The 27,718-nt window shown below is 48.2% G+C and overlaps 1 protein-coding gene across 4 annotated transcripts in view; it reads right to left on the reverse strand.

Moving 5' to 3' along the window:
• Positions 1-27,261, reverse strand: part of pkd1b (polycystic kidney disease 1b) — a 243,206-nt gene extending 215,945 nt beyond the window's left edge. For all 4 annotated transcript variants that reach the window (XM_072558141.1, XM_072558142.1, XM_072558140.1 and 1 more), the window contains exons 1-3: positions 26,988-27,261; positions 10,417-10,600; positions 80-297 (exon numbers count right to left, since the gene is read on the reverse strand). In XM_072558141.1, the coding sequence (XP_072414242.1) occupies positions 80-297; positions 10,417-10,600; positions 26,988-27,036 (451 nt within the window). In that variant the 5' untranslated portion in view covers positions 27,037-27,261. The remainder of the gene's footprint in view (positions 1-79; positions 298-10,416; positions 10,601-26,987) is intronic.
• Between the last annotated feature and the right edge of the window lie 457 nt (positions 27,262-27,718).

A 27,718-nucleotide genomic window follows, 5' to 3' on the forward strand; every position in this document is an offset into this window, starting at 1 on the left:
AGAAAACACCCAAGTTTGGAAGGAAAGAATCACAAGGAGAGATGTACTGCACTGTAAAGAGACTGTCCTGAATCCTCACCATCATGGGTTTTTTCACAGATGAAGTGCTGCTTGGTGTGGCAGGATACCCCATGCCAAGTGCCTTCCCTGTGTAGCTGCAGTTGAACACATTCACCACTGTGTACCTTGGAGATTGCCCAGTGCAGGTAGGTATCAACAGATGTCCCATCCACCCAGTGGTACATCCCAGGTCCTGAGGCACTGTTTTGGATTAATCCAATCCAGGCTGTGCTGATCCTATGGCATGGAAATCAAACCAAACTCTCTACAAAATGACAGTAATTTCATTAATCACCACAAGACAAACTCAATTCTATTCAGGACCAGAACTGGATCCACCATTGGAAGCTTTTGATGTGTTGAGGGGCATTTACGTTCTGCTTAAAATTATAAAGGGATAACTTACTTTCAGTTTAAAAGAGTAGAAAGAGCTTTACTTTCAGTTTATAAGCGGAAGCTTGGCTCTGCTGTCACAGTCCTGAGAGTGTTTGATGGGGTCAGGGTAGAAATTGTTTTCCTTTGTATTTACGGGAGTAGAGGCAACTTTACTTTCAAGTTAAAAGACAAGAGGAAGTTTTACTTACAAGTTAAAAGATTAGAGGATGCTTTACTTTCAGGTTAAGAGGAGAGGTAGCTTTACTCTGTATCTAACCATGTGATAATACGGGCTTGGGAATTTTTGATATGGACAGTGAAAACACAGCTTTAATCTGTATCTAACCCAGTGCTTCCCTGGCTTTGGAATGTTTGATAGGGACAGTACCAAGGAAGATTTACCTTCAGAGGAAGGTTTATTCTGCTTCTGTTGATTGGGGCATAGAGACGGGAGCCTCTCCTACTGCTGACTGGATTCTGGAGCCTTTCCTCTGGGTGACTGGGGTCTGGAGCATCTTTTGCTGCTGTGTGGAGCATGGGGCTCTCCACTGCTTTATAGTAACTACTGACTGGGGCATTCACTGTAAGGTACGAAATGAGAATTTGCAGTTTGGAAGACAGTGCTGCCTGAGGAACTGGGGCTAGGGAGCTGGTGCTGCTGAAGGAATCAGGGACCCGGAGGCAGTGCTGCCTGAGGAACTGGGAAGTGGGAGACTGTGTTGCCTGAGGAACCGGGGACAGTGCGGAGGTGCTCCCTGAGGATCTGGGGATTGGGAGATGGTGCTGCCTGAAAAACCGGGGACCAGGAGATGGTTCTTGTTGAAAAGTCACGGTCTCCCAGTTCTTCCTGAGGAACCAGGCTCAGGGACACCGTGCAGCCTGACCAACCGGGGACCGGGTGACCGTACTGTCTGAGCGACCAGGGATTGGAACATGCTGATGCCTGAGAAACCAGGAACCAGGGGACAGTGATCCCGAGGATTTGGAGACTGGGTGACAGTGCTGCCTGAGGAACTGGGGACCGGGAAGCAGTGCGACCTGTGTAACCAGGGACTAGGAGATGGTGATGTCAGAGGGACCAGGGATGGGGAGGTGGTGCTACCTGAGGCACTGGGAGATGGTGCTGCCTGAGACACCAGGAGACGGTGCTACCTGAGGATGTGGCAGCCAGGAGGTGGTGCTGCCTGAGGAATGGAGGACCGGGAAGCAGTGCTACCTGTGGAACCAGGGACTGGGAGGTAGTGATGTCAGAGGGACCAGGGATGGAGAGGTGGTGCTGCCTGAGGAAAGGGGAAAATCAAGAAATGGTGCTGCCTGAGGAACCGGGGATTGGGTGATGGTGCTGCCTGAGGAACCGGGAACAGGGAGGTAGTGCTACCTAAGAACCTGAGACCGGCAGACCGTTCTGTCTGAGGAATCTGGGGCCGGGCGACATTGGTGCTCAACCAACGGGGACAACAGGGAGAAGGTGTTGGCCGAGGAACCAGGAGACATTGCTGCCTGAAGGATTGGGGACCAGGAGGCAGTAAAGGCTGAGGAAATGGGGACCGGGAGGCGGTGCAGCCTGAGGAACTGGGAACTGGGGCACAGTGATCCCTGCAGATCCGGGGACGTGGAGATGGTGCTACCTGAGGAACTGGGGACCAGGATACTATGCCACCTGAGAAATCAGAGGCCAGTAGACGGTGTTGCCTGGGAAATCAGGGACCGGAAAACAGAGCTGCCTGAGAAATCAGGGGCTGCGAGATGGTGATTGGTGAAGAACCGGGGCCTTGAAGGTGGTATTGCCTTAGGAACTGGCGACCAGGAGATCGTACTCCCTGAGGAACTGGAAACCAGGAGACTGTGCTGCCTGAGAAATGGGGTCTGGACAATGGTGCAGCCTGAGGAACTGGGGACCAGAGGACAGTAATGCCTGAGAAATCAGATTGGGAGACATTGCTGACTGAGAAATTAGAGACTGGGACATCATGAATCTGGGAGGACATACTAGCTAAGGAACCGGGGACTGGGAGGTGGCACTGTCTGAGAAATCAGAGACCAGGAGATGCTGCCGTCTGAGGAATCAGGGGCTGGAGGATAGTGATCACTGAGGAACCAGGGACGGAGGTGGCAGTGTTGCCCCAGGAGCCAAAGAACCAGGGCAAGTGCTGGCTGAGGGACCAGGGACCAGGAGACGGTGATCACTGAAGAATGGGAGACCGGAGGCAGTATTGCATAAAGAACTGGGAACAGGAGGGGGTGCTGAATAAAGGAACGGGGACTGGGAGACAGTGCTGTCTGAGAAACGGGGTTCTGGGAGACAGTGTTGGCTGCGAAATCAGAGACTAAGAGACACTGCTGCCTGAGAAATCAGAGGTTGGGAGACTGATCCCTGAGGAACTGGGACTGTGAGGCAGTGCTGCCTGAGGAACCGAGGACCGGGAGATGCCAGGCCTGAGGAATCAGATACTGAGGGATGCTGCTGCCGGAGGAATCATGACTCGGAAGATGGTGCTACCTGAGGAACCGGGGACAGGGAGATGGTGCTGCCTGAGGAACTGGGGACTGGGAGACGATGCTGCCGGAGGAACTGGGACATGGTGCTGCCTGAGGAACTGGGGACTGGGAGACGATGCTGCCGGAGGAACTGGGGACTGGGAGATGGTGCTGCCTGAGGAACTGGGGACTGGGAGACGATGCTGCCTGAGGAACTGGGGATGGGGAGACAGTGCTGCTTGAGGAACCGGGGTGCAGGACATGGTGCTGCCTGAGGAACGGGGGACTGCAAGACGATGCTGCCTGAGGACCTAGGGTCCGGGAGATGGTGTTGCCTGAGGAACCGGGGACTGGGAGATGGTGCTGCCTGAGGAACCGGGGACTGGGAGATGGCGATGCTTGAGAAACTGGCGATTACGAGAAGGTGCTGCCTGAGAAACCACAGACTGGGAGCCAGTGATTCCTGAGGAACCAGAGACCGAGGGACAATGACGCTGGAGAAACCAGGGACGGGGAGCCTGTGATGCCTGACAAACCGGGGACATAGAGACGGTGCTGCCTGAGGAACAGGGAAGTGGGTGGTGGCATTGTCCGAGGAACAGGGGACTCGGAGACGGTGCTGCCTGAGGAACTGGGGACTGGGAGATGGTGCTGCCTGAGGAACTGGGGACTGGGAGATGGTGCTGCCTGAGGAACTGGGGACTGGCAGACAGTGCTGCCTGTGGAACTGGGGACTGGGAGATGATGCTGCCTGATAAAAAAGAGGTTAGGAGGCAGTCCTGCCCAAGGACCTTCGGACCAGGAGACAGTGTAGCCTGAGAAACAGGCGTTTGGGAGATGCTGAGGAACTGGGCACCGGGAGATGGTGCTCCCTATTGAACCAGGCAGCGGAAAACTATGATGCCTGAGGAACCAGAGATATGGAGACAGTGTTGCTGAGAAATCAGAGATTGGGAGATATTGCCTCCTGAAAAATCTGAAACCGGGACATGGTGATGCTTGAGGAACTGACGTTTGGAAGAACCCTGCAGCCCGAGGAACCAAGGACTGTGTTTGGCTTTGCATGAGAAACCGGAGACTGGGAGATGGTAATGCCTCAGAAATCAGAGACTTGGGTACAGCTCTCTCTGTGAAACTGTGGACTAGGAGATGGTGGTCGCTGAGGAACCAGGGACGGAGAGGTGGAGCTGCCCAAGGAACCATGGACCGGGAGACGTGATACCTGAGGATCCGGGATCCAAGCCAAAGTGATGCTGGATGAACCGGGGATGGGGAGATGGTGATGCCTGAAAAATAAGAGACTAGGAAGCGCTCCTGCCGAAGGGCCTGCGGACCAGGAGACAGTGAAGCCTGAGAAACAGGAGCTTGGGAGATGGTGCTGCCTGAGGAACTGGGCACCGGGAGCTGTGCTGCCTTTTGAAACGGGCAGCAGGAAACTGTGATGCCCAAGAAACTGGGGACAGGGAGATGGTGATGCCTGAGAAAAAGGACATTGGGAAAAATTGCTGCCTTAAAAATCAGAGACCGGGACATTGTGTCCACTTGAGAAACCGGCGATTACGAGAAGGTGCTGCCTGAGAAACCATGGACTGGGAGCCAGTGATTCCAGAGTAACCAGAGACCGAGGGGCAATGACGCTGGAGGAACCAGGGATGGGGAGCCTGAGATGCCTGACAAACCGGGGACAAAGAGACGGTGCTGCCTGAGGAAAAGGGGAGCACGTGATGGCGCTGCCTGAGGAACTGGGGATTGGGTGATGGCGCTGCCTGAGGAACTGGGGATTGGGTGATGGTGCTGCCTGAGGAACTGGGGACTGGGAGACGATGCTGCCTGAGGAACCAGGGACTGGGAGATGGTGCTGTCTGAGGAACCGGGGACTGGGAGACGATGCTGCCTGAAAAACCGGGGACTGGGAGATGGTGCTGCCTGAGGAACCAGGGACTGGGAGACAGTGCTGCCTGAAGAACCAGGGACTGGGAGACAATTCTGCCAGAGGAACTGGAGAGCGGGTGATGGCGCTGCCTGAGGAACAGGGGATCGAGTGATGGCAATGCCTGTGGAACAGGGGATTGGGTGATGGCTCTGCCTGAGGTACATGGAGCGAGTGATGGCGCTGCTTGAGGAACAGGGGATCGGGTGATGGCGCTGCCTGAGGAATAGGTGACAGGGAGATGGTGCTGCCTGAGGAACCGGGGACTGGGAGACGATGCTGCCCGAGAAACCGGGAACTGGGAGATGGCCCTGCCTGAGGAACCGGGGACTGGGAGATGGTGCTGTCTGAGGAACCGGGGACTGGAAGACGGTGCTGCCTGAGGAACTGGGGACCGGGAGATGGTGCTGCCTGAAAAATAAGAGGGTAGGAGGCATCCTGCCCAAGGACCTGCGTACCAGGAGACAGTGTAGCCTGAGAAACAGGCGTTTGGGAGATGCTGAGGAACTGGGCATGGGGAGATGGTGCTCCCTGTTGAACCAGGCAGCGGAAAACTATGATGCCTGAGGAACCACAGACATGGAGACAGTGTTGCCGAGAAATCGGAGATTGGGAGATATTGCCTCCTGAAAAATCTGAAACTGGGACATGGTGATGCTTGAGGAACTGACAATCGGAAGAACCCTGCAGCCCGAGGAACCAAGGACTGGGTTTGGCTTTGCATGAGAAACAGGAGACTGGGAGATGGTAATGCCTCAGAAATCGGAGACTGGGGTACAGCTCTCTCTGTGAAACTGTGGACTAGGAGATGGTGGTCCCTGAGGAACCAGGGACGGAGAGGTGGAGCTGCCCAAGGAACCATGGACCGGGAGACGTGATGCCTGAGGAACCGGGATCCAAGCCAAAGTGATGCTGGATGAACCGGGGATGGGGAGATGGTGATGCCTGAAAAGTAAGAGACTAGGAAGTGGCCCTGCCTAAGGGCCTGAGGACCAGGAGACAATGTAGCCTGAGAAACAGGGGCTTAGGAGATGGTGCTGCCTGAGGAACTGGGCACCGGGAGCCGTGCTGCCTTTTGAAACGGGCAGCAGGAAACTGTGATGCCCAAGAAACTGGGGACAGGGAGATGGTGATGCCTGAGAAAAAGGACATTGGGAAAAATTGCTGCCTTAAGAATCAGAGACTGGGACTGGTGACGCTTGAGAAACTGGCGATTACGAGAAGGTGCTGCCTGAGAAACCACGGACTGGGAGCCAGTGATTCCGGAGGAACCAGAGACCGAGGGACAATGATGCTGGAGAAACCAGGGACAGGGAGCCTGTGATGACTGACAAACTGGGGACAAAGAGACGGTGCTGCCTGAGGAACAGGGAAGCGGGCGATGGCGCTGCCTGATGAACAGGGGAGCGGGTAATGGCGCTGCCTGAGGAATAGGGGACTGGGAGATGGTGCTGTCTGAGGAACCGGGGAATAGGAGATGGTGCTGCCTGAGGAACTGGGGACTGGGAGCGATGCTGCCTGAGGAACTGGGGACTGGGAGACGACGCTGCCTGAGGAACCGGGGACTGGGAGATGGTGCTGCCTGAGGAACAGGGGACTGGGAAACAATGCTGCCTGAGGAACCGGGGACTGGGAGATGGTGCTGTCTGAGGAACCGGGGACTGGGAGACGGTGCTGCCTGAGGAACTGGGGACTACCAGATGGTGCTGCCTGAGGAACTGGGGACTGCGAGATGGTGTTGCCAGAGGAACCGAGGACCGGGAGATGGTGCTGCCTGAAGAACCGGGGACTGGGAGATGGTGCTGCCTGAGGAACCAGGGACAGGGAGACGGTGCTGCCTGAGGAACTGGGGACTGGGAGACGCTGCTGCCTGAGGAAACGGGGACTGGGAGACAACTCTGCCTGAGGAACCGGGGTGCGGGAGATGGCACTGCCTGAGGAACAGGGGAGCAGGTGATGGCGCTGCCTGAGGAACAGGGGAGCGGGTGATGTCACTACCTGAGGAACAGGGGTTGGATGATGGCGCTGCCTGAGGAACAGGGGATGTGTGATGGCGCTGCCTGAGGAACAGGGGAGCAGATGATGGCAGTGCCTGATGAACAGGGGAGCAGGTGATGGCGCTGCCTGAGGAACAGGGGATTGGGTGATGTTACTGCCTGAGGAATCGGGGACTGGGAGACGGTGCTGCCTGAGGAACAGGGGATTGGGAGATGGAGCTGCCTGAGGAATTGGGGACTGGGAGACGGTGCTGCCTGAGGAACTGGGGACTGGGAGTGATGCTGCCTGAGGAACTGGTGACTGGGAGACGGTGCTGCCTGAGGAACCGGGGACTGGGAGATGGTGCTGTCTGAGGAACTGGGGACTGGGAGACGGTGCTGCCTGAGGAACCGGGGACTGGAAGATGGTGCTGCCTGAGGAACCGGGGACTGGAAGATGGTGCTGCCTGAGGAACTGGGGACTGGGAGATGGTGCTGTCTGAGGAACTGGGGACTGGGAGACGGTGCTGCCTGAGGAACCAGGGACTGGGAGACGGTGCTGCCTGAGGAACCAGGGACTGGGAGACGGTGCTGCCTGAGGAACTGGGGACCGGGAGATGATACTGCCTGAGGAACAGGGGACTGGTAGACAACTCTGCCTAAGGAACCGGGGTGCGGGAGATGGCATTGCGTGAGGAACAGGGGAGCAGGTGATGGCGCTGCCTGAGGAACAGGGGAGCGGGTGATGGTGCTACCTGAGGAACAGGGGATGGGTGATGGCCCTGCCTGAGGAACAGGGGAGCAAATGATGGCACTGCCTGAGGAACAGGGGATTGGGTGATGGTACTGCCTGAGGAATCGGAGACTGGGAGATGTTGCTGCCTGAGGAACTGGGGACTGCGAGATGGTGTTGCCTGAGGAACTGGGGACTGCGAGATGGTGTTGCCTGAGGAACTGGGGACTGCGAGATGGTGTTGCCTGAGGAATAGAGGACCGGGAGATGGTGCTGCCTGAAGAACCGGGGACTGGTAGACGGTGCTGCCTGAGGAACTGGGGACCGGGAGATGATACTGCCTGAGGAACCGGGGACTGGGAGACAACTTTGCCTGAGGAACCGGGGTGCGGGAGATGGCGTTGCCTGAGGAACAGGGGAGCGGGTGATGGCGCTGCCTGAGGAACAGGGGAGCGGGTGATGGCGCTGCCTGAGGAATTGGGGATGGGTGATGGCCCTGCCTGAGGAACAGGGGAGCAAATGATGGCACTGCCTGAGGAACAGGGGATTGGGTGATGGTACTGCCTGAGGAATCGGAGACTGGGAGATGTTGCTGCCTGAGGAACTGGGGACTGCGAGATGGTGTTGCCTGAGGAACTGGGGACTGCGAGATGGTGTTGCCTGAGGAACTGGGGACTGCGAGATGGTGTTGCCTGAGGAATAGAGGACCGGGAGATGGTGCTGCCTGAAGAACCGGGGACTGGTAGACGGTGCTGCCTGAGGAACTGGGGACCGGGAGATGATACTGCCTGAGGAACCGGGGACTGGGAGACAACTTTGCCTGAGGAACCGGGGTGCGGGAGATGGCGTTGCCTGAGGAACAGGGGAGCGGGTGATGGCGCTGCCTGAGGAACAGGGGAGCGGGTGATGGCGCTGCCTGAGGAATTGGGGACTGGGAGATGTTGCTGCCTGAGGAACTGGGGACTAGGAGATGGAACTGCCTGAGGAATCGGGGACTGGGAGATGTTGCTGCCTGAGGAACTGGGGACTAGGAGATGGAGCTGCCTGAGGAATTGGGGACTGGGAGACGGTGCTGCCTGAGGAACCGGGGACTGGGAGCGATGCTGCCTGAGGAACTGGGGAGCAGGTGATGGCGCTGCCTGTGGAACAGGGATCTGGGAGATGGTGCTGCCTGAGGAACAGGGGACTGGGAGATGGTGCTGCCTGAGGAACTGGGGACTGGGAGATGGTGCTGCCTGAGGAACTGGGGATCGGGTGATGGTGCTGCCTGAAGAACTGGGGATCGGGTGATGGTGCTGCCTGAGGATTCAAGAGGTGGTTTTGGTCCTCCCTGAGAATCCAGAATTGGGATGTGGCTTTGTATGAGGACTGGGGACTGAGAGACTGTGACCTTCAGAACTTAATAATGGATCTGCATTCGGTCATACGTTTCTCAACCCTATTCTCCTGCTTTCTCCCCATAAGCTTTGATTCCCTTGGCAATCAAGAATCTATCTATCTCTGTTTAAATATACTCAATGTCCTGGCCTCCACAACTTTCTGTACCAATGAATTCCACAGATTCTTTAGTCTCTGGCTAAAGAAGTTTCACCTTGTCTTTGTTCTAAAGGGTCTTCTCTTTACTCTAAGGTCTGACTTGCCAATGGAACCATCTTCCCAACTCTCACTCTGTCCAGGCTGTTCAGTATGCTGTAAGTTTCAATCAGATGCCTCCCATCCTTCTAAACTCCATTAAGTATAGTCCCCGAGCCCTCAAATGATCCTCATATATGAAGTCTTTCATTCCTGGGATCATTCTCGTAAACTTTCTCTGGACCCTGTCAAGGGCCAGTACATCCTTCCTGAGCTATGGGGCCCAAAATCACTCACACAATTCTAAATGTGGTCTGGCCAGAGCCTTATAAAGCCTCAGAAGTACATCCCTGCTTTTACATTCTAGTCTTCTTGAGATGAATGGCTACATTATATTTTTCTTCTTAACTACCTGCAGGTTTACCTTAGGAGAATTCTGAACTAGGACTCTCAAGTTCCTTTGCATTTTAGATTTCTAAATTTTCTCCCCATTTAGAAAACAGTCCGTGCCTCTATTCTTACAGTCAAAGTGCATGACCTCAAACTTTCCCACGTTGTACTCCATCTGCCACTTCTTTGCCCACTCTCCTAACCTGTCTAAATCTCTCTGTAGACTGAGGGAGCACTTTGGAGCCAGCAAACATAATTGTATTAGTTTTATAATAGTAATGGAAAAAAGAGGATCTAAAAGATAAAGTTCTAAACTGTGTACTGTTTTAGTCACCACGTTACCAAAAGGATGTGGATGCTTTGGACAGGGTGCAGAGGAGGTACACCAGGACGTTGTCTGGTATATAGGGCACTAGCTATGAAGAGAGGTTGAGTAGATTATGATTATTTTCATTAAAAAGACACAGGTTGAGAGGAGACCTGATTGTCTATACCTCTCACGATTTTGAATGTGTCAGAGTGGAAGCTTTTCTCCCTAGATCGGGGTGGGGGAAACAATTACTAGGGGTCATGAGTTCAAGGTTAGAGGGGAAAAGTTTCAGGGAGATATCCGTGGAAAGTTCTTACTCAGAGGGTGGCGGGGCCCTGGAACGCATTGCCAGCGGAGGTGTAGAAAGGGGCATGATAGCATCACTTAAGATGTATCTAGACAGATACATAAATGGGCAGGGAACAGACTGGGGCAGCACCGTCAGTGGGGAATGGGGCAGCACTGACAGTGCAGATTGCCTCAATCCAATCCCTAACTGACATTGTCAACATGAGACAGCACAGTGCAAGGATTTCTTTCGGAGGTTCAAAGAGATTTCCCGTTTAAGTTAAATCAAAACCATTGAACTCACGCTGAAAAGTGCTGCTGGACAAAATTCAGAACATCCACACTGTTGATAATAGCTAAATCGGCAGTGGGCACTTGTTGGCAGGCCTGGCGGGCATCATACCACGATGTCTGGTCTTCACTTATCCAATAACAATGCTGATTTTGTGGATTGAGTTGAGCATTTTGTGGACAACTGGTGGAGATACCTAAAAAAGCAAAGAGCAGAGATAGAGCAAATTCTCAATAAATACAAATAATTTCATTGTATATCTGGCACCTTACTGGCAGTGCACTCAATTCTCTCATGGGCAGCACCCTCCCTGTATCTCACTGACAGCACCCTCCCTGTATCTCACTGGCAGCACCCTCCCTGATCTCACAGTCCGCAGTCTCCCATATCTCACAAGCACTACACTCTCGACTCACTGGCAGCATCCTCCCTTACCTCGCTGGCAGCACCTTCCCTGTATCTCATAGCAGCACGCTTCCTGTATCTCACTGGCAGCACAATCCCTTATCTCACTGGCAGCACACGCCCTTATCTCACTGGCAGCACTTTCCCACATACAGCCATAGAGTCATAGACATGTACAGCATGGAAACAGATCCTTCTGTCCAATTTGTCCATGCCGACCAGATATCCCAACATAATCTAATCCCACCTGCCAGCACCTGGTCTACATGCTTCCAAACCCTTCCTATTCATATATCCATCCAGATGCCTTTTAAATGTTGCAACTGTACTAGCCTCCACCAATTCCTCTGGCAGCTCATTCCTTACACGTACCACCCTCTGTATGAAAACGTTGCCCCTTTGATCACTTTCATAGTTTTCCCCTCTCACCCTATACCTATGCCTTCTAGTTCTGGACTCCCCCAACCCAAGGAAGAGACTTTGTCTATTTATCCTATCCATGCCCCTAATGATTTTATAAACCTCTATAAGGTCAGCCCTCAGTTTCCAACACTCTAGGGAAAACAGCCCCAGCCTGAAGATTAGATTACTTACAGTGTGGAAACAGGCCTTTCGGCTCAACAAGTCCACACTGACCCTCCGAAGCACAACCCACCCATACCCCTACATTTACCCCTTACCTAACACTACGGGCAATTTAGCATGGCCAATTCACCTGACATCTTTGGACTGTGGGAGGAAACCGGAGCACCCGGAGGAAACACACGCAGACACAGGGAGAATGTGCAAACTCCACACAGTCAGTCGCCTGAGGCGGGAATTGAACCCGGGTCTCTGGTGCTGTGAGGCAGCAGTGCTAACCACTGTGCCACCGTGCTGCCTATCCAACCTCTCCCCATAGCTCAAATCCTCCAACCCTGGCAACATCCTTGTAAATCTTTTCTGAACCCTTTCAAGTTTCACCACTGTATGCAATATTCCAAAAGTGGCCTAACCAATGTCCTGTACAGCCGCAACATGACCTCCTAATTCCTGTACTCAACACTCTGACCAAAAGAGGAAAACATACCAAACGCCTTCTTCACTATTCTCTCTACCTATGACTCCACTTTCAAGGAGCTATGAACCTGCACTCTAAGGTCTCTTTGTTCAGCAACACTCCCTAGGACCTTACTATTACTCATATAAGTCCTGCTAAGATTTGCTTTCAATTTAGAAAAGTGCAGCACCTCGCATTTATCTAAATTAAACTCCATCTGCTACTTCACAGCCCATTGGCCCATCTGACCAAGTTCCTGTTGTAATTGGAGGTAACCCTCTTTGCTGTACACTACACCCCAAATACTTATAGAAATGAGGAAAAGTAGTGGACCCAGCACTGATCCTTATGGAACTCCACTGGTCACAGGCCTCCAGTCTGAAAAACAACCCTCTACCACCACCCTCTGTCTTCTACCTTTGAGCCAGTTCTGTATCCGTGAGATCTAACCTTGCTAACCAGTCTCCCATGAAGAACCTTGTCAAATGCCTTACTGAAGTCCATACAGATCACCACTCTGCTCTCATCAATCCTCTTTGTTATTTCTTGAAAAATCTCAATCAAGTTAATGAGGCATGATTTCCCAAGCATAAAGCCATGTTGACCATCCCTAATCAGCCCTTGCCTTTCCAAATACATGTACATCTGTTCCTCAGGATTCCCTCCAACAACTTGTCCACCACCGACGTCAGGCTCACTGGTCTATAGTTCCCTGACTTGTCCTTACCACCCTTCTTAAACAGTGGTACCATGTTTGCCAACCTCCAAAGCTGATTGGGAGCAGAGAAAGTTCACAGGTACCTTCCGGCACCTCACCTGTGACTATCGATGATACAAATATCCCAGCAAGAGGCCCAGCAATCACTTCTCTAGCTTCCTACAGGGTTCTAGGGTACACCTGATCAGGTCCTGGGGATTTATCCATTTTTATGCATTTCAAGACATCCAGCACTTCCTCCTCTGTAATAAAGACATTTTTCAAGATGTCACCATCTATTTCCCGAAATTTTATATCATCCATGTCCTTTTCCACAGTAAATGTGGATGCAAAATACTCGTTTAGTATCTCCCCCATTTCCACATAAAGGCCATCTTGCTGATCTTTGAGGAGCCCTGTTTTCTGCCTAGTTATCCTTTTGTCCTTAATGTATTTGTAAAAGGTCATTGGATTCTCCATAACTATATTTGCCAAAGCTATCTCATGTCCCCTTTTTGCCCTCATGATTTCCCTCTTAGGTATACTCCTACTGCCTTTATACTCTTCTAAGGATTCACTTGATCTATCCTGTCTATACCTGACATATGCTTCCTTCTTTTTCTTAACCAAACCCTCAATTTCTTTAGTCATCCAGCATTCTCTATACCTACTAGCCTTTCCTTTCACCCTAACAGGAATACACTGTCTCTGGACTCTTGATATCTCATTTTCGAAAGCTTCCCTTTTTCCAGAAATCCCTTTACCTGTGAACTTTATCTGCTCCCAAACAGCTTTTGAAAGTTCTTGCCTAATACTGTCAAAATTAGCCTCCCTCCAATTTAGAACTTCAACTTTTGGACCTGGTCTATCCTTTTCCATCACTATTTTAAAACTAATAGAATTATGGTTGCTGGCCCAAAAGTGTTCCCCCTCACTGACATCGCACTCACCTGCCTTGCCTTATTTCCCAAGAGTAGGTCAGGTTTTTCACCTTCTCTAATAGGTATATCCGCATATTGAATCATAAACTTTTATTGTACACACTTAAATTCCTCTCCATCTGAACCCTTAGGCATCCTGCATCACTATCTCACTGGCAGCACGCTCCATTATCTCGCTGGCAGCATGCTCAAGCACTGCCAATTAAATAATGGAGCGCGCTGCCAGCGAGGGAAGGGGGGGTGCTGCCAGTGAGGGGAGGAGTCGCACTGCCAGTGAGATAGAGGGAGAGTGCTGCCTGTGAGATAAGGGAGCGAGCTGCCAGTGAGATGAAGGGAGAGCACTGCCAGCGAGCTACAGGGAGCGTGCTTCCAGTGAGGAAGCATGCTCCATTATCGCACTGGCAACACATTCCCTTATCTTGCTGGCACCCTGCTCCCATTATCTCGCTGGCAGTACATTCCCTAATCTCGCTGGCAGCACACGCCAACTCACTAGCTCTATTTAATCATTCTCTAAAATTTGACACATAGTTTCAGAATTCTGGCTTATTAATTTCTCCTTAATCAATTTTAACTGTCCTCTTACTTCATGCCCAAGAATTAATTCAAACGGACGGAATTTGGTTGATTCAGTCTGTGCATTTCTGATTGCAGAAACCACAAATGGAATTCCCCAATCCCAATCATCAGAATAGGCCTGACTATATAAACCCTCAATATGATCTTTAGTGTTTGATACCATCTCTGTAGTGCTCACTGTGATTCTGGATGGTACACAGTGGGTTTAAATTGCTTTATTCCCAACTTATCCATAACCTCCTTAAATGGTTTGGATGTGAAGTTTGATCCTTGATCTGACTGGATCTCTATTGGTAGTCAGTATCTCATAAAAAAAGATTAATTCTTCTACAACTGTTTTTGCTGTGATGTTGTGTAATGGGATTACCTCTGGAAATCTAGTCAATATATGCATTATTGTTAATATATACTTATTCCCACTTTTTGTTTGAGGTAGGGGACGTAAGTAATCAATCAAAACTTTTGTGAAAGGTTCCTCAAATGCTGGAATAAGTATTAAAGGTGCAGGTTTTATTTTTGCCTGTGGTTTTCCGATTAGGTGGCATGTATGACATGTCCGGCAAAATTCAACTACATCCTTGTGCAGTCCAGGCCAGTAAAAATGTCTCTGTATTTTAGCCTGTGTTTTCCTCACTCTGAAATGACCTCCAAGTGGTAGCTCATGTGCCACTCGCAGCACCTCCTTTCTGTACCCTACTGGCAAAACAATCTGATGAACGTCTGCCCATTTCTCATCTGCTTGAACGTGTGATGGTCTCCATTTCCTCATTAAGACATCATTTGTTAAGTAATAACACACAGGGATGCATTCACTCTTCTCTGTATATGCTTTTTGATACAACTGTTGTAAATTCTCAGCTTTCTGCTGTAACTCGATAAGCTTAGCAGAGCTAAAGATACTTGCATGGTTACATATTTGCTCCTGCTCTGTCCCACTTATCTGCTCAAGGAAGGTCTTTAATAATGCAATGTCAGCTTCCATATCTATGCCTTTTGATCTCTCCTGCTTCAACTTGTGCCTATGATCTTGTGACCACATGGTCTGAGAAGGTCCCTGGATAAACATCCTTCATTTCTTCAGTTGCTTGAGTCTCCACTGGCTCTTCAACTAGAGTAGGCAGCATGCCTACCAGTGAATCAGCTACACTTCTACCACAAATTCTCCACTCTTCTCTGGACCTTTATGTAGGCAAAAGTGAGGACTGCAGATGCTGGAGAACAGACTTAAGAGTGTGGTGCTGGGAAAGCACAGCAGGTTAGGTAGCATCCGCGGAGCAGGAGAATCGACGTTTTGGGCAAAAGCCCTTCATCCTTTTTACATAATTGAGCACTTTCTGTCTCGCCATGAATTCCTGTACCAGTACCTTTTCCGGCAATAGTCCCTCAGTAGTTCATGTCTCCTCATCCTTCAGCATTACAGATGTAGAGGATCCTGTGTCCCTTAATGCTGTAACCTCTTTACCTACTACTCCTGTCCTATGTGAATAAACTTTACCCTTGAAGGTATATTTTTAAGCAGATCTGGCACTTCCTCCTTAATGAACCTCTGAACATCCTGTATAAGCTGTTTATCCAGGGACCTTCTCAGACCATGTGGTCACAAGATCATAGACACAAGTTGAAGCAGGAGAGATCAAAAGGCAGTTGTCTAGTTTCCCTTGTGCTTTTTGTTGGTAGTCTAGCAAAACTTCCAGGCTTGTCGGGTTTTCCTACATCTGGCTTTCTCCTAGCCCACCAACACTGATTGTAATAAAGTGGGCCACACGCAATGAAAACACCGGAGCTTTGTAGCTTCTTTGGTCCCCTCAAGGGTTTTTTTTATCCAATGGTGAGTTATCCTTATGATCTTCACGGAGATCTACCTTTCCCTTTCCACATGAGGATTTCTCTTTGCCCCAATATCTATCCCTCATGGACTGCATTGATTCTGGAAGCAAATCGCGTTTTATGGGCCAGCTCATAATCATCAGCCACTTCAGGTGCTACCCTTGCTGTTTTAACTCTCTGTTCTTCCACATGAGTGAATTTCAGGCAGTGAATTTTTGAATTCTCCAAAATAATTACCTCTCTCAGGGCATCATAGGTTTGCTCTATTTTTAAAGCTCTCATCCATCTATCGAAATAACTCTGTTTGATCCTTTCAAACTCAACATAGGTTTAACCAGGATCACTCATTAGAATCCAGAAATGTTGTCTGCAGGCTTCTGGTACAAGCTCATATGCACTTAAGATGGTTTTCTTCACCTTCTCATACTCCCCAGATACCTCCTCTGATAGTGATGCAAAGGCCTCACTTGCCCAAACAACAAGTTTTATTTGGATCAACAAAACTCACATTGCCACTGGCCACTGCATTTTTTTAGCCACCTTTTCAAATGAGATGAAAAAGGCTTCCACATCCTTCACATCTATTTTAGGCAATACTTGAACATACTTAAACAGTTTCTCCCTGGGCTTCAGACTACCAGGGGCTTGCTCATCCTCACTAAGCCTACCCTCAGCCTTTATCTCCAGCCTTTTAAGCTGACTTTCCTTTTTAATGTGTCAGTTTTTGAAGTTCAAATGCTCTCTCTTTTCCTTTCTCTTCTGCTACTCTCTCTTTTTCCCTCTCTTCTGCTTTTAATCGTAACCCAAACTGTTTCATTTCTACTGCCCTTTCCTTACCTCTCACCTCTAACTCATTTTGCTTCATTTGTAATTGAATTCTTGCCATCTCGATAAATCCTGATGGTGTTTCCAGCAATTTAAATGTTGACCTACCACTGTAATTATCTCTCCTTTCCTCACAGAGGCAGGCAGCTCCAATCCCAGTTTATCTGCTAATTCCTGCAGCTTGGTCTTATTCACCTTTTGCAAAATTTCTAAAGTCACCGCATCCACTTCCAGAAAACTTTTGGCAACTAAAAGAGCCATTCCTATCCCAAGCTTTGTCTACCCAACCAAACCAACACCCAAAATAAAGACACTAGCACCTACCACTCTCTGTTTAAAATCCCAACGAGCCCCCAATCTGTTATGGACTAGGCCAGACCACTCAAAACATCTTTAAGCAGGCAGCCCAGGCCATTACTTTGCAATTTGTTTCAGTGAAAATTACCTGGAGTAAGTTAGTGAGGTTGACTACCAGTTTTAAAACAGACAAAGATTTATTCACAAAATTACACTATGAAACACAAAGAACAGAATGAAGAACCCCTACTGAGTCTATCCAAACTAGACTTCATTCTGCTGTTTTGAATCTACACAACAGTCCCAATAAGCAAACCCCTTAAACACAGTAAAAATGAAACAAAGGCTTACAGGTCAAAGTTAGAAGGGCAGAAGGAGAGAGAGTTCAGCAGCCTGTTTCCACACAGTGCACAGCTGAACTGCCTAACCAGTTCTGAACTGAATTGCTCAGCTAGAGAGCTGGCCATGCCCCCTTGACTTATACAGGTTATTTCTAAAAACATAAAAGCTTTGGCCAAAAAGACTCATCTATTTATGTATAAACATAAAGGCCTCTCAATCCCCTTTTACCTCTGTACCAAACCCAGCCATTTCGGAGCCCAGCCTGTTTACGACCCCTCTGAGAAAAACCAAGGACATAGTATTATTGAAAAAAGGACCAGCTTTGTGACCCTGGCAGCACACTCCCTTACTGCACTGGCAGCACACTCCCTTACTGCACTGGCAGCACACTCCCTTACTGCACTGGCAGCACACTCCCTTACTGCACTGGCGGCGCTCTCCCTTACTGCACTGGCAGCGCACTCCCTTACTGCACTGGCAGCGCACTCCCTTACCGCACTGGCAGCACACTCCCTTACCGCACTGGCAGCACACTCCCTTACCGCACTGGCAGCACACTCCCTTATTGCACTGGCGGCACACTCCCTTACCACACTGGCGGCACGCTCCCTTACCGCACTGGTGGCACGCTCCCTTACCGCACTGGCAGCACGCTCCCTTACTGCACTGGCGGCACACTCCCTTACTGCACTGGCGGCGCTCTTCCTTACTGCACTGGCAGCACGCTCCCTTACCGCACTGGCGGCGCACTCCCTTACCGCACTGGCGGCGCGCTCCCTTCTCGCACTGGCGGCGCGCTCCCACGTCTCACTGGCAGCACCGCCCCTTACCTGACTGGCAGCTTGCCTTCTTGTACTGAGGGTGAGGGCCCATATGGTTTACTGTCAGTATTAGGGCAACTTTATCTGAATATTGTCATAAATACACTTACAAATCCAATTCGAAAAGGACACAGGAGCAGGGGCACCAGGGTGTACATATGCTCAGAGTATCAAAGGTTGCAGAACAGGTGGAGAGAGCAGTTCATAAAGCACACAATGTTCTTGACTTTATTACAGGCATGGAGGTACAGTCATAGCTCAGCACTGTCTCCTTGACTTGTCCGGACTTGTCCTACCTGCCTATCTCCTTTTCCACCTATCCACTCCACCCTCTCCTCCTTGACCTATCACCTTCATCCCCTTCCCCACTCACCCATTGTACTCTATGCTACTCTCTCCCCACCCCCACCCTCCTCTAGCTTATCTCTCCATGCTTCAGGCTCACTGCCTTTATTCCTGATGAAGGGCTTTTGCCCGAAACGTCGATTTCGCTGCTCGTTGGATGCTGCCTGTGCTCTTCCAGCACCACTAATCCAGTATAGTCAGAGAGCTACACAGTGAGCACAGAATCATACCCTTCAGTCCAACACGTCCATGATCTTAGATAAATCTAGTCCCATTTGCCAGCACCCGGACTATATCCTTCTAAACCCTTCCTATTCATATACCCATCTATATGCCTTTTAAATGTTGCAATTGTACCAGCCTCCACCATTTCCTCTGGCGGCTCATTCCATACATGTACCACCCCCGCGTGGAAAGAGTCGCTCCTTACGGTCTTTTTACATCCTTCCTCTCTCAATCTAAACCTATGCCTTCTCCCCCACCCCAGAGAAAAGACCTTGTCTACTTATCCTATCCATGCCCCTCATGATTTTATAAACCTCTATAAGGTCACCTCTCAGCGTACAAGATTACATTAGATTCCCTACAGTTTGGAAACAGGCCCTTTGGCCCAGCAAGTCCACACCGACCCTCCGAAGAATAACTCATCCAGTCCCATTTAATGCACCTAACCTATGGGCAATTTAGCATGGACAATTCACTTGACCTGCACATCTTTGGATTGTGAGAGGAAACCGGAGCACCTGGAGGAAACCCACACAGATACGGGGAGAATGTGAAAACTCCACACAGACAGTCATCCAAGGCAGGGATCGAACCTGGGTCCCTGGTGCTGTGAGGCAGCAGTGCTAACCACTGAGCCACTGTGCGACACTCCAAGGAAAATAGCTGCAACCTACTCAGTCTCTCCTTTTAGCTCACACTCTCCAACCCCAGCAACATGTTTGTAAATCTTTTCAAGTTTCATAACATCCTTCCTATAGCAGGGAGGTCAAAACTGCACTAAGCACTCAAAACGTGGCCTAATCAATGTCCTGTACGTCTGCAACATGACCTCCCAACTCTTATACTCAATGCACTGACCAGTATAGGAAAGCATACCAAATGCTTTCTTCACTATCCTATCTACCTGCACCTCCACTTTCAAGGAACTGCACTCCAAGGTCTCTTTGTTCAGCAACGCTCCCGAGAACCTTATCATTAAGTGTATAATCCCTGCCCTGATTTGCCTTTCCAAAATGCAGCACCTCACATTTATCTAAATTAAACTCCATCTGCCACTCCTAGGCCCATTGGCCCATCTGATTAATGTCTTGTTGTACCCTGAGGTAACCTCTGTTGTCCACTACACCTCTAATTTTGGCATCATCTACAAACTTACTAACTATACCTCCTCAGTTCATGTCCAAATAATTTATTTGAATGACAAAAGGCAGCAGACCCAGCACTTAACCTTGTGGCACACCACAGGCCTCCAGTATGAAAAGCAACCCTCCGTGTCACCACCTTCGAGCCAGTTCTATGTCCAAATGGCTCATTCTCCCTGTATTCCATGTGATCTAACCTTGCTAACCTATCTGCCATCAGGAACCTTATCACCTTACTGAAATCCATATAGATCACATTCACAGATATGCCCTCAGCAATCTTCTTTGTTACAAGAGTACAAGAGCAGGGATGCGATGCTGAACTTGTAAAAGATTCTTTATTGACCTCAGCTAAGGTATTGTGTACAGCTGTGGCTGCCCACATTGTAGGAAAGACATAAATGCATTGGAGAGAATAGAGAGTGATTTACCAGAATAGTTCCAGGAATGAGAAACTTCCATTCAGGGGACAGATTTAAAAAGTTGGGAGTTATAAAATCCAATTCTCTGAAGAGTATCCCACCCAGACTCGCTCTCTACCCTATCCTTGTAAGTCTGCATTTCCCATGGCTAATCCACCCAGTCTGTACATCCCTGGCCAAAATGGGCAATTTAGCAAGGCCAATCCATCTAGCCTGTACATCTTTGGACTGTGGGAGGAAACCTGGGCACACAAAGGAAACCCATACATGATGAGGAGAATGTGTAAACACCACACAAACAGTTGCTCAAGGCTGGAATTGAACCTGGGTCTCTGGAGTTGTGAGGCAGCAGCGCTAACTACTGCGATACCATGCCACCCCAAGAGAATATTCTCCTTGGAGGGAAGAAGGCTGAGCAGAGATTCAATAGAGGTTTTCAAACTCATGCTTGGGCTGGATAGAGTACTAAGGGAGGAGCTGTTCCAATTTGTCATAGGAACAAAATCAAGAGGGCATTGATTTAAAGTGATCTCCAAATCAAGTAAGGGTGATGTGAGAAAAAACTTTTTCACTCAGTATGGAATGCACTGCCTGGAAATGTGGTGGAGACAAGTTCAACTGAGGCATTCAAGAGAGCATTGAATGATAACTTGGATAGAAATGGTGTGCAGGGCAATGGGGTAAAGTAAGGAGATTAGCATTAGGTAATGGAACTGGTGCAAGCATGATGGGTTGAATACCCTCCTTCTGCACTATAACAATTTTGTGATATTGTGATCTACGTCCCACTCAATAATAGTATTGCTGTGTCCCAACCCTACAGGACTCCAGTTATTGTTCAAACATAAAATGTAATCAGATACTGTACAAACATGTTCTGAAGGTGGTGTAAATAACAAAAGGAAATATATTTTATCAATAGCATAAATAAAGTAAGCAGGAGCTGGTGATGCCTTAGCACTGATAGGGTTAAACTCATTAAACTATAATGAGTATACTCCTTAGATACACTCAACAACAAAATCTGGCAAGAGTCTTGTAAAAAGAGTTATGGTTGAACTGTAGCATTTGGTTGGTTGCTGATAGATGATCCACAGACTCTTTCTATCCATTTCCCATTGCTGCAACAATATCTCACACAATGGAGTAAATGTCAGCCAATGACGAGGTCTGAGAGATGGATTCCTCTCTGTAGTGCAAACAACTTTCTTAGCAACCGTCTGTCATTTTGCTATTCTACACACCACCTCTCCCCTTTGAGGGGAGAAAAATAAATCTCACTAATCACGAGATCCCCATCACTGTAGCAACCGATGCAAAGCTACATCCATCTCCAATGTTCATATTTTAACCAGGAATAGTTTCAATTTGCAAACACAGCTGTGGCTAAGAACCCCACACTTGCATCTCAAATAAGAGAACAACGTCTGTCCTTTAATTAAATGGATGCCATAATTCATGACAGTCACACAACATAGAAGGAGGTTATTTGCCTGTGTCAACTCTCAAAAAGAGTTCGCGGAGATCTCGACTCTTTAGGTTTCAAGGTTTTGTCCTTTCATTCTATTGAAGTTGGTTATACAGCCTGTTTAGTCAGAAGATTGCAAATTAAAACAGCCCACCACAGAACAAACGTTCTCACCTCTTCTTTGATTATTTTGGCCATTACTCTGAGCTGCATCTTTTTGTTATTGAGTCTTGTCTGTGGATGGAAATTGTTGCTATGCACTTTACCCATTTGGATTTTGAACACCTTTATTAAATTATTCTCTGCATTGGCTCATCTACATTGAGGAAACAAAGTGTAGACAGAGTGACCAATTTGCAGAACACTTACATCCTGTCCACAAAAAAGACCCTGGGCTTCCAGTTCCCTGACACTTCTACACACCACCCTGTCTCAGGCTTGGTGCAGTGCCCCAATGAAGCTCAGTGCAAGCTGGAAGAACATCCCCTCATTTTCCGTTTGGTGATCTTGCTACCTTCTGGACTCAATATTGAGTTCAACAACTTTTGGGTTTAAACTCTCCCAAGTGCTTACCCCAGCCCCCACATTGGTCTTGATATTATGTAGTCTGTTATTAAACGCAATCCATTGTTTTTCACTAATAGCCCCCATTTGCCCTCATAGTCAGATCGTTACCCACTCTTTTGTCTGTCCAACTGTTATTGTCTCTTTGGGCTCTATCCCCACCTGCAGGAGTCCTGCAGGACTGCGTGCATTTTTGGTCTCCTCACTTGAGAAAGGATGTACTGGCACTAAAGGAGGTTGAGTCCAGAATTGAGGGGGTTGGTTTATGAGGAGAGACTGAGTACACTGGGATTATATTCATTGGAATTTAGAAGAATGAGGGGGGATTTTATAGAAATATATAAAATTATGAAGGGAATAGCTAATAAAAAAGTAGAGAGCATGTTTCTCCTGGCATGTGAAATTAGGACAAGAGGACATAGCCTCAAACTTAGAGGCAGCAGATTTAGGACTGAATTGAGAAGGAACTTCTTCACCCAGAGGGTTGTTAATCTATGGAATTCCCCGCCCAGTGAAGTGATTGAGGCTTCCTCAGTAAATGCTGTCAAAGCTAAGATAGATCATTTTTGAACAGTGAAGGAATTAAGGGTTATGGTGAGAGGGTGGGTAAGTGGAGCTGAGGCCAAGATCTTATTGAATGGTGGAGCAGGCTCGAAGGGCCAGAAGGCCTACTCCTGTTCCTGGTTCTTATGTTCTTATGTTCCTTATCCCCTTCCCCTACCCAGTCTTCTGCAAATAAACCAACATTTTCTTAGCTTTCATCAGTCTGAGGAAGAGTCACTCGACCCAAAACATTAACACTGATGTCGCTCCACAGACGCCACCACATCTGCTAAGGACTTCCAGCAATTTCTGTTTCTGTTTGTTTAGCTATCTGACATTACATTAAAGTTTCAGGTCATAACCTTTCATGAGAATCGAATCAAAATCAGTTCAGAATTAATTACGATAAAAAAGTTAGACACTGAAATGTTAGTTCATTTCTCTCTCCACAGATGCTGCCCAAATTGCTGATTACTTTCAGTATTTTATATTCTTCTTTCCTATGAGGTGTTTTTCATTCACATGAACACCTTTCTGCCTTATTTCATTTTAAATCTTAAACAATCACATTTGATTCCTTCTCCGTCGTGTACTGTCTTCAAATATGTGCTCAATAAAACACTGTGGCTGATTTGCATCTAACACCATGTGTCTTCCGCAGAGAAACAGTTACTTGTATCAAGTCTGACCAGTGGTTGTTGCTGTGCAGTACTTAGCTCAGTTCAGCTGCTGTATCTTATTCATGAAAACATTAGAAGTGTGTTAATCGACTATGAAAAGAAGCAACTTAAACTAAAGACTCTGTAAGAAAGAAAAACGTCAGGAGGTGAATACACAAACTGTTGAAGTTAGACAGATAATTTTAGAAAGCTCTTAATAAGGCAGAGTTATTCTTGGGTTTTGAATAGAGGAACAGCATACAAAGGTTTGCTGAATATTTACATAACACTGAATTGACCCCAGCTAAATCACTGTGTCCAGCTTTGGACACCACTCTTTCAGAAAGCTGTCAAGACCTTAAAGAGGATATAGACTAGATTTACAGAAGTCCTGGGGAATGTGGGACATCAGTAATATCAAGGTAACAGGGAAGCTGGGCACGGTGGCACAGTGGTTAGCACTGCTGCCTCACAGCGCCAGAGACCTGGGTTCAATTCCTACCTCAGGCGACTGACTGTGTGGAGTTTGTACGTTCTCCCTGTGTCTGCGTGGGTTCCCTCCGGGTGCTCCGGTTTCCTCCCACAGTCCAAAGATGTGCAGGCCAGGTGAATTGGCCATGTTAAATTGCCCGTAGTGTTAGGTAAGGGGTAGATGTAGGGGTATGGGTGGGTTGCGCTTTGACGTGTCGGTGTGGACTTGTTGGGCCGAAGGGCCTGTTTCCACACTGTAAGTAATCTAATCATTCCAACGGCAGAAGGGAAGTTAACCAGAGGACACCGATTTAAAGCACTGGGTAAGAGAAACAGCCCGACAAGAGGAGGAAAGCAGCAAATTGTTGAGATCTGGAATGTGCTACCCAAAAGGATGGTGGAAATCGATTCTGTGATAACTTTCAAAACAGAATTGAATAAATAGCTAAAGGTGAAATATTTGCAGGGCTTTGTGGAATGAAAAGGCGAGGGGATGAATTGACTAGATTAGCCAAATGGTCAGCACAGCAGATGGGCTGAAATACCTGCTCCTCTGCCGCATTATTCTGTGATTGAAATACAGAAAGACATAGGAGCCGGATAAGGCCATTTGGCCCATTTATTCTGCTCCACCATTCGCAAGAATAGAGGCACATAGAATTTATCCATTCTTTTTGTCCCTAACTATACATATTACTTTCTAGCCTGCCATTTTTTAAAGTATCTGTTTAATTTTAAGAAGTTAAAAATTACAGTACTTAGTTCCAAAGAATTGTTGCCTTCAATAAGCACAATATACAAACTTCTTTTCTTACCAGAATACGTTTGGTTAGTGACCTCTGCACATTATTTAAACATCTTTGAATACCCATCTCAGGTCTGTTTGCTAACTCTATTTTCTTACCACAAAAAGTCTTCCAATCCCACTCTGTTCCTGGATAATTAAAATCTTTTGTAACCACCAACCTCTCAACACGTTTAATCCTAATTCTCTAGTCACTGTTTAACATTAATAAAATATACCCAGTCTTGCTATCAATTCTTTACTCTGTTTGACTCAGCACTATCTTTGAAATCTTAAATTTTACTTATACAGTGCTTTTGATCTCAGGATGTATGGCCACATTTTGATATATTCTTAGAATTGCAGACTCTTTTAGACTTTATTCTTTCATGTGATGTACACATCACCCAGCTAGATTAGTGTTTATTGCCCATCCCTAATTGCCCTTGCACTGACAGCTTCCTTGGGTTATTTAAGGGAGCAGATAAGACTTAACCATATTGTGTGGGCTTACTGTCACATTGAGACCAGGCGGAATAAGGTGAGCACATTTCCCTCCTTAAAGATCAGTGGTAATGGGTGGATTTTTACAAGTCCATGTTAGTTTTGTGCTTACCATTCCTGAGATTAGAATCCCTACAGTGTGGAAACAGGACCTTCTGCCCAACAAGTCCACACTGACCCTCTGAAGAGTAACCTGCTCAGATCCATTCCCCTACCCTACATTTACCCCTGACTAATGCACCAAACATTACGGGCAATTTAGCATGGCCAATTCACCTGACCTGCACATCTTTGGATTGTGGGAGGAAACCAGAGCACCCAGAGGGAACCTGCACAGACACGTGGCGAATGTGCAAATGCCACACAGACAGTTGCCCAAGGTGGGAATCGAACCTGGGTCCCTGGTGCTGTGAGGCAGCACAGCTAACCACTGAGATGAGCTTTCGATTTCTGCTGTTTAATAACCAAATTTGAATTGTACCTTCTGTTGTGGTGGATTTGAATCCATGCTTGCAGAGAATTCATCTTGATCTTAGGACAATTAGGCCAGCGACATTAGCAGTAGGCCAACCTCTTCCCTGCGGTGTCATTGGGAAATTCAGCAGACATTATATGCACAGGAAGCTCCAATGAACAGTAGCCTGATGATGATCAAATCATTGATTTTTAGTGATGCTAGATGAGAAATATTTATTGGCCAGGTCTCCAAAGCTGAACTCCTGGATTTTCATTAAATATTATTGGACTTGTCCCACTCAACTGAGAGGGCAGACAGACCCTCAATTTAACAGAAAGTATACCCAATAATGCAGTGCTTCTTCAGCACGGCACAGAGTGACAGCCCCCATCTTCTCTTTCAAATCTGCTGGTTATGACCCCCAAAATCTCTGACTGGGTGAAGATGCTTCCTCAGCAACACTTGACATAAATTATTTGTTTACAGAGAGTGGGGTGTTTTATTTCCCCCTCCAACTCTATTTTGATTTAATCCTGGCCCTCCCCTTCACTGTTTGATCACGCAGCATTGCCCTTTGATGAGAAGGGCACTGCTTGTCACTGGCCACGGGCGTTTCCTTTCTTCCTGGTAGCGGAATATAAATAAAGATTTACACACTTGTTGTTTTTCACTGTATTAGACACTTACACATACACGACATGGGTGCTGGGGAAAATTAAGCAGTAGTGGGGGGGAAAATACAAAAATAAGGAACAGTAGTATCAGACATCCTGTTAAGAAAGAAAAAAGAAAGAAAAAGAAGACAAAAAAAAAGAAAAAATATGCAGTTTTTTTTCCCTAGAGGAGAATTTGGGAGAAGGGATTCTGAAACAAACCAATAACTGGAATGGATTATATTCAGGCAAATTATCTGGGTGACCAGATGATAGGGGACAAGGCCAGACATATCAGGAAAATGCACATCCCTCACCCTCTTCCCCACATCCACTTCTCTCTGTTCCTTATACAGCTGGTACTTGGATTCCCAGGATAAGAATGATCTGCTCACTCATCTCAATTTGAGGCCACTATGTAAACACTTCCTTGACCAAAGTGCACCAGAAGAGAGGTTCTGTTGTCCACCTACCTCTGATCTTCAAAACCTCTGAGCTGGAAAAGTTATTGCCATCTGCTCCTTCCGTGCAACCCTGACAAGAAAACCACTTCAACTTAGAAAAGACACCTACCCAAAGGCTGACTGGAAAGGATGTTTAACAGGAACAGCCATGGAATCATATTGAACACAGCACCCCTACCAGCCCTCTTCAGCTAGGGGTGGGGATAAGCACAGACACTTAGACCGATTGCCGGGGAACCATTCTTCAATGCGAGCTGAGATGCTTATTCCCAGCGGATTGTACACTCCTCGCCGACACAATCTCCCTCCTGCAGCTAGTCGGGAGAACCTGAGAAGCTCATAGTCACAGACTGCCGTCAGCAGCAAGAATACAGAACTAGCACTGCTCGCTTTTGCTTGCTTTCAAGCGAGACTGATCCACTCACTTGCCAATTCCCCAGCTTTTCCTCCCGCCCACTTTAACGTCACTTGTTGAATATTCCTCATTTCACCCCCAACCCGCTCGGCACAGGATTCTCACTGGGCGGCAGGAGGCCATTCGGCCCATCGTGTTCGCACTACCTCTCCCAGTGGTCATTTCCCAGTTTTAGATCATTTCACACGGGTTCACTTAAACCTGCTTGAACTCCAGACCCGTACCATTCGCTGAACGGCGTTTTGTTCCTTTTGCCAGTTTTAGGCGCCAACATCCCCCCAGATTGCCGCTTGTAAAGTCCATCACAAGCAAGAACGGAACAATAAAATCACAGCGAAGTCACCATGAAGCCAAATCGAAGCCAGACGATGGTGAGTGCCAGCACATTTCCCTCTGATTCTGAAGTTTGCGAGTTCAGTTCTCAC

The sequence above is a fragment of the Chiloscyllium punctatum genome, chromosome 39 (genome assembly GCF_047496795.1).
Source record: "Chiloscyllium punctatum isolate Juve2018m chromosome 39, sChiPun1.3, whole genome shotgun sequence".
In the NCBI taxonomy this organism is placed as follows: domain Eukaryota; kingdom Metazoa; phylum Chordata; class Chondrichthyes; order Orectolobiformes; family Hemiscylliidae; genus Chiloscyllium; species Chiloscyllium punctatum.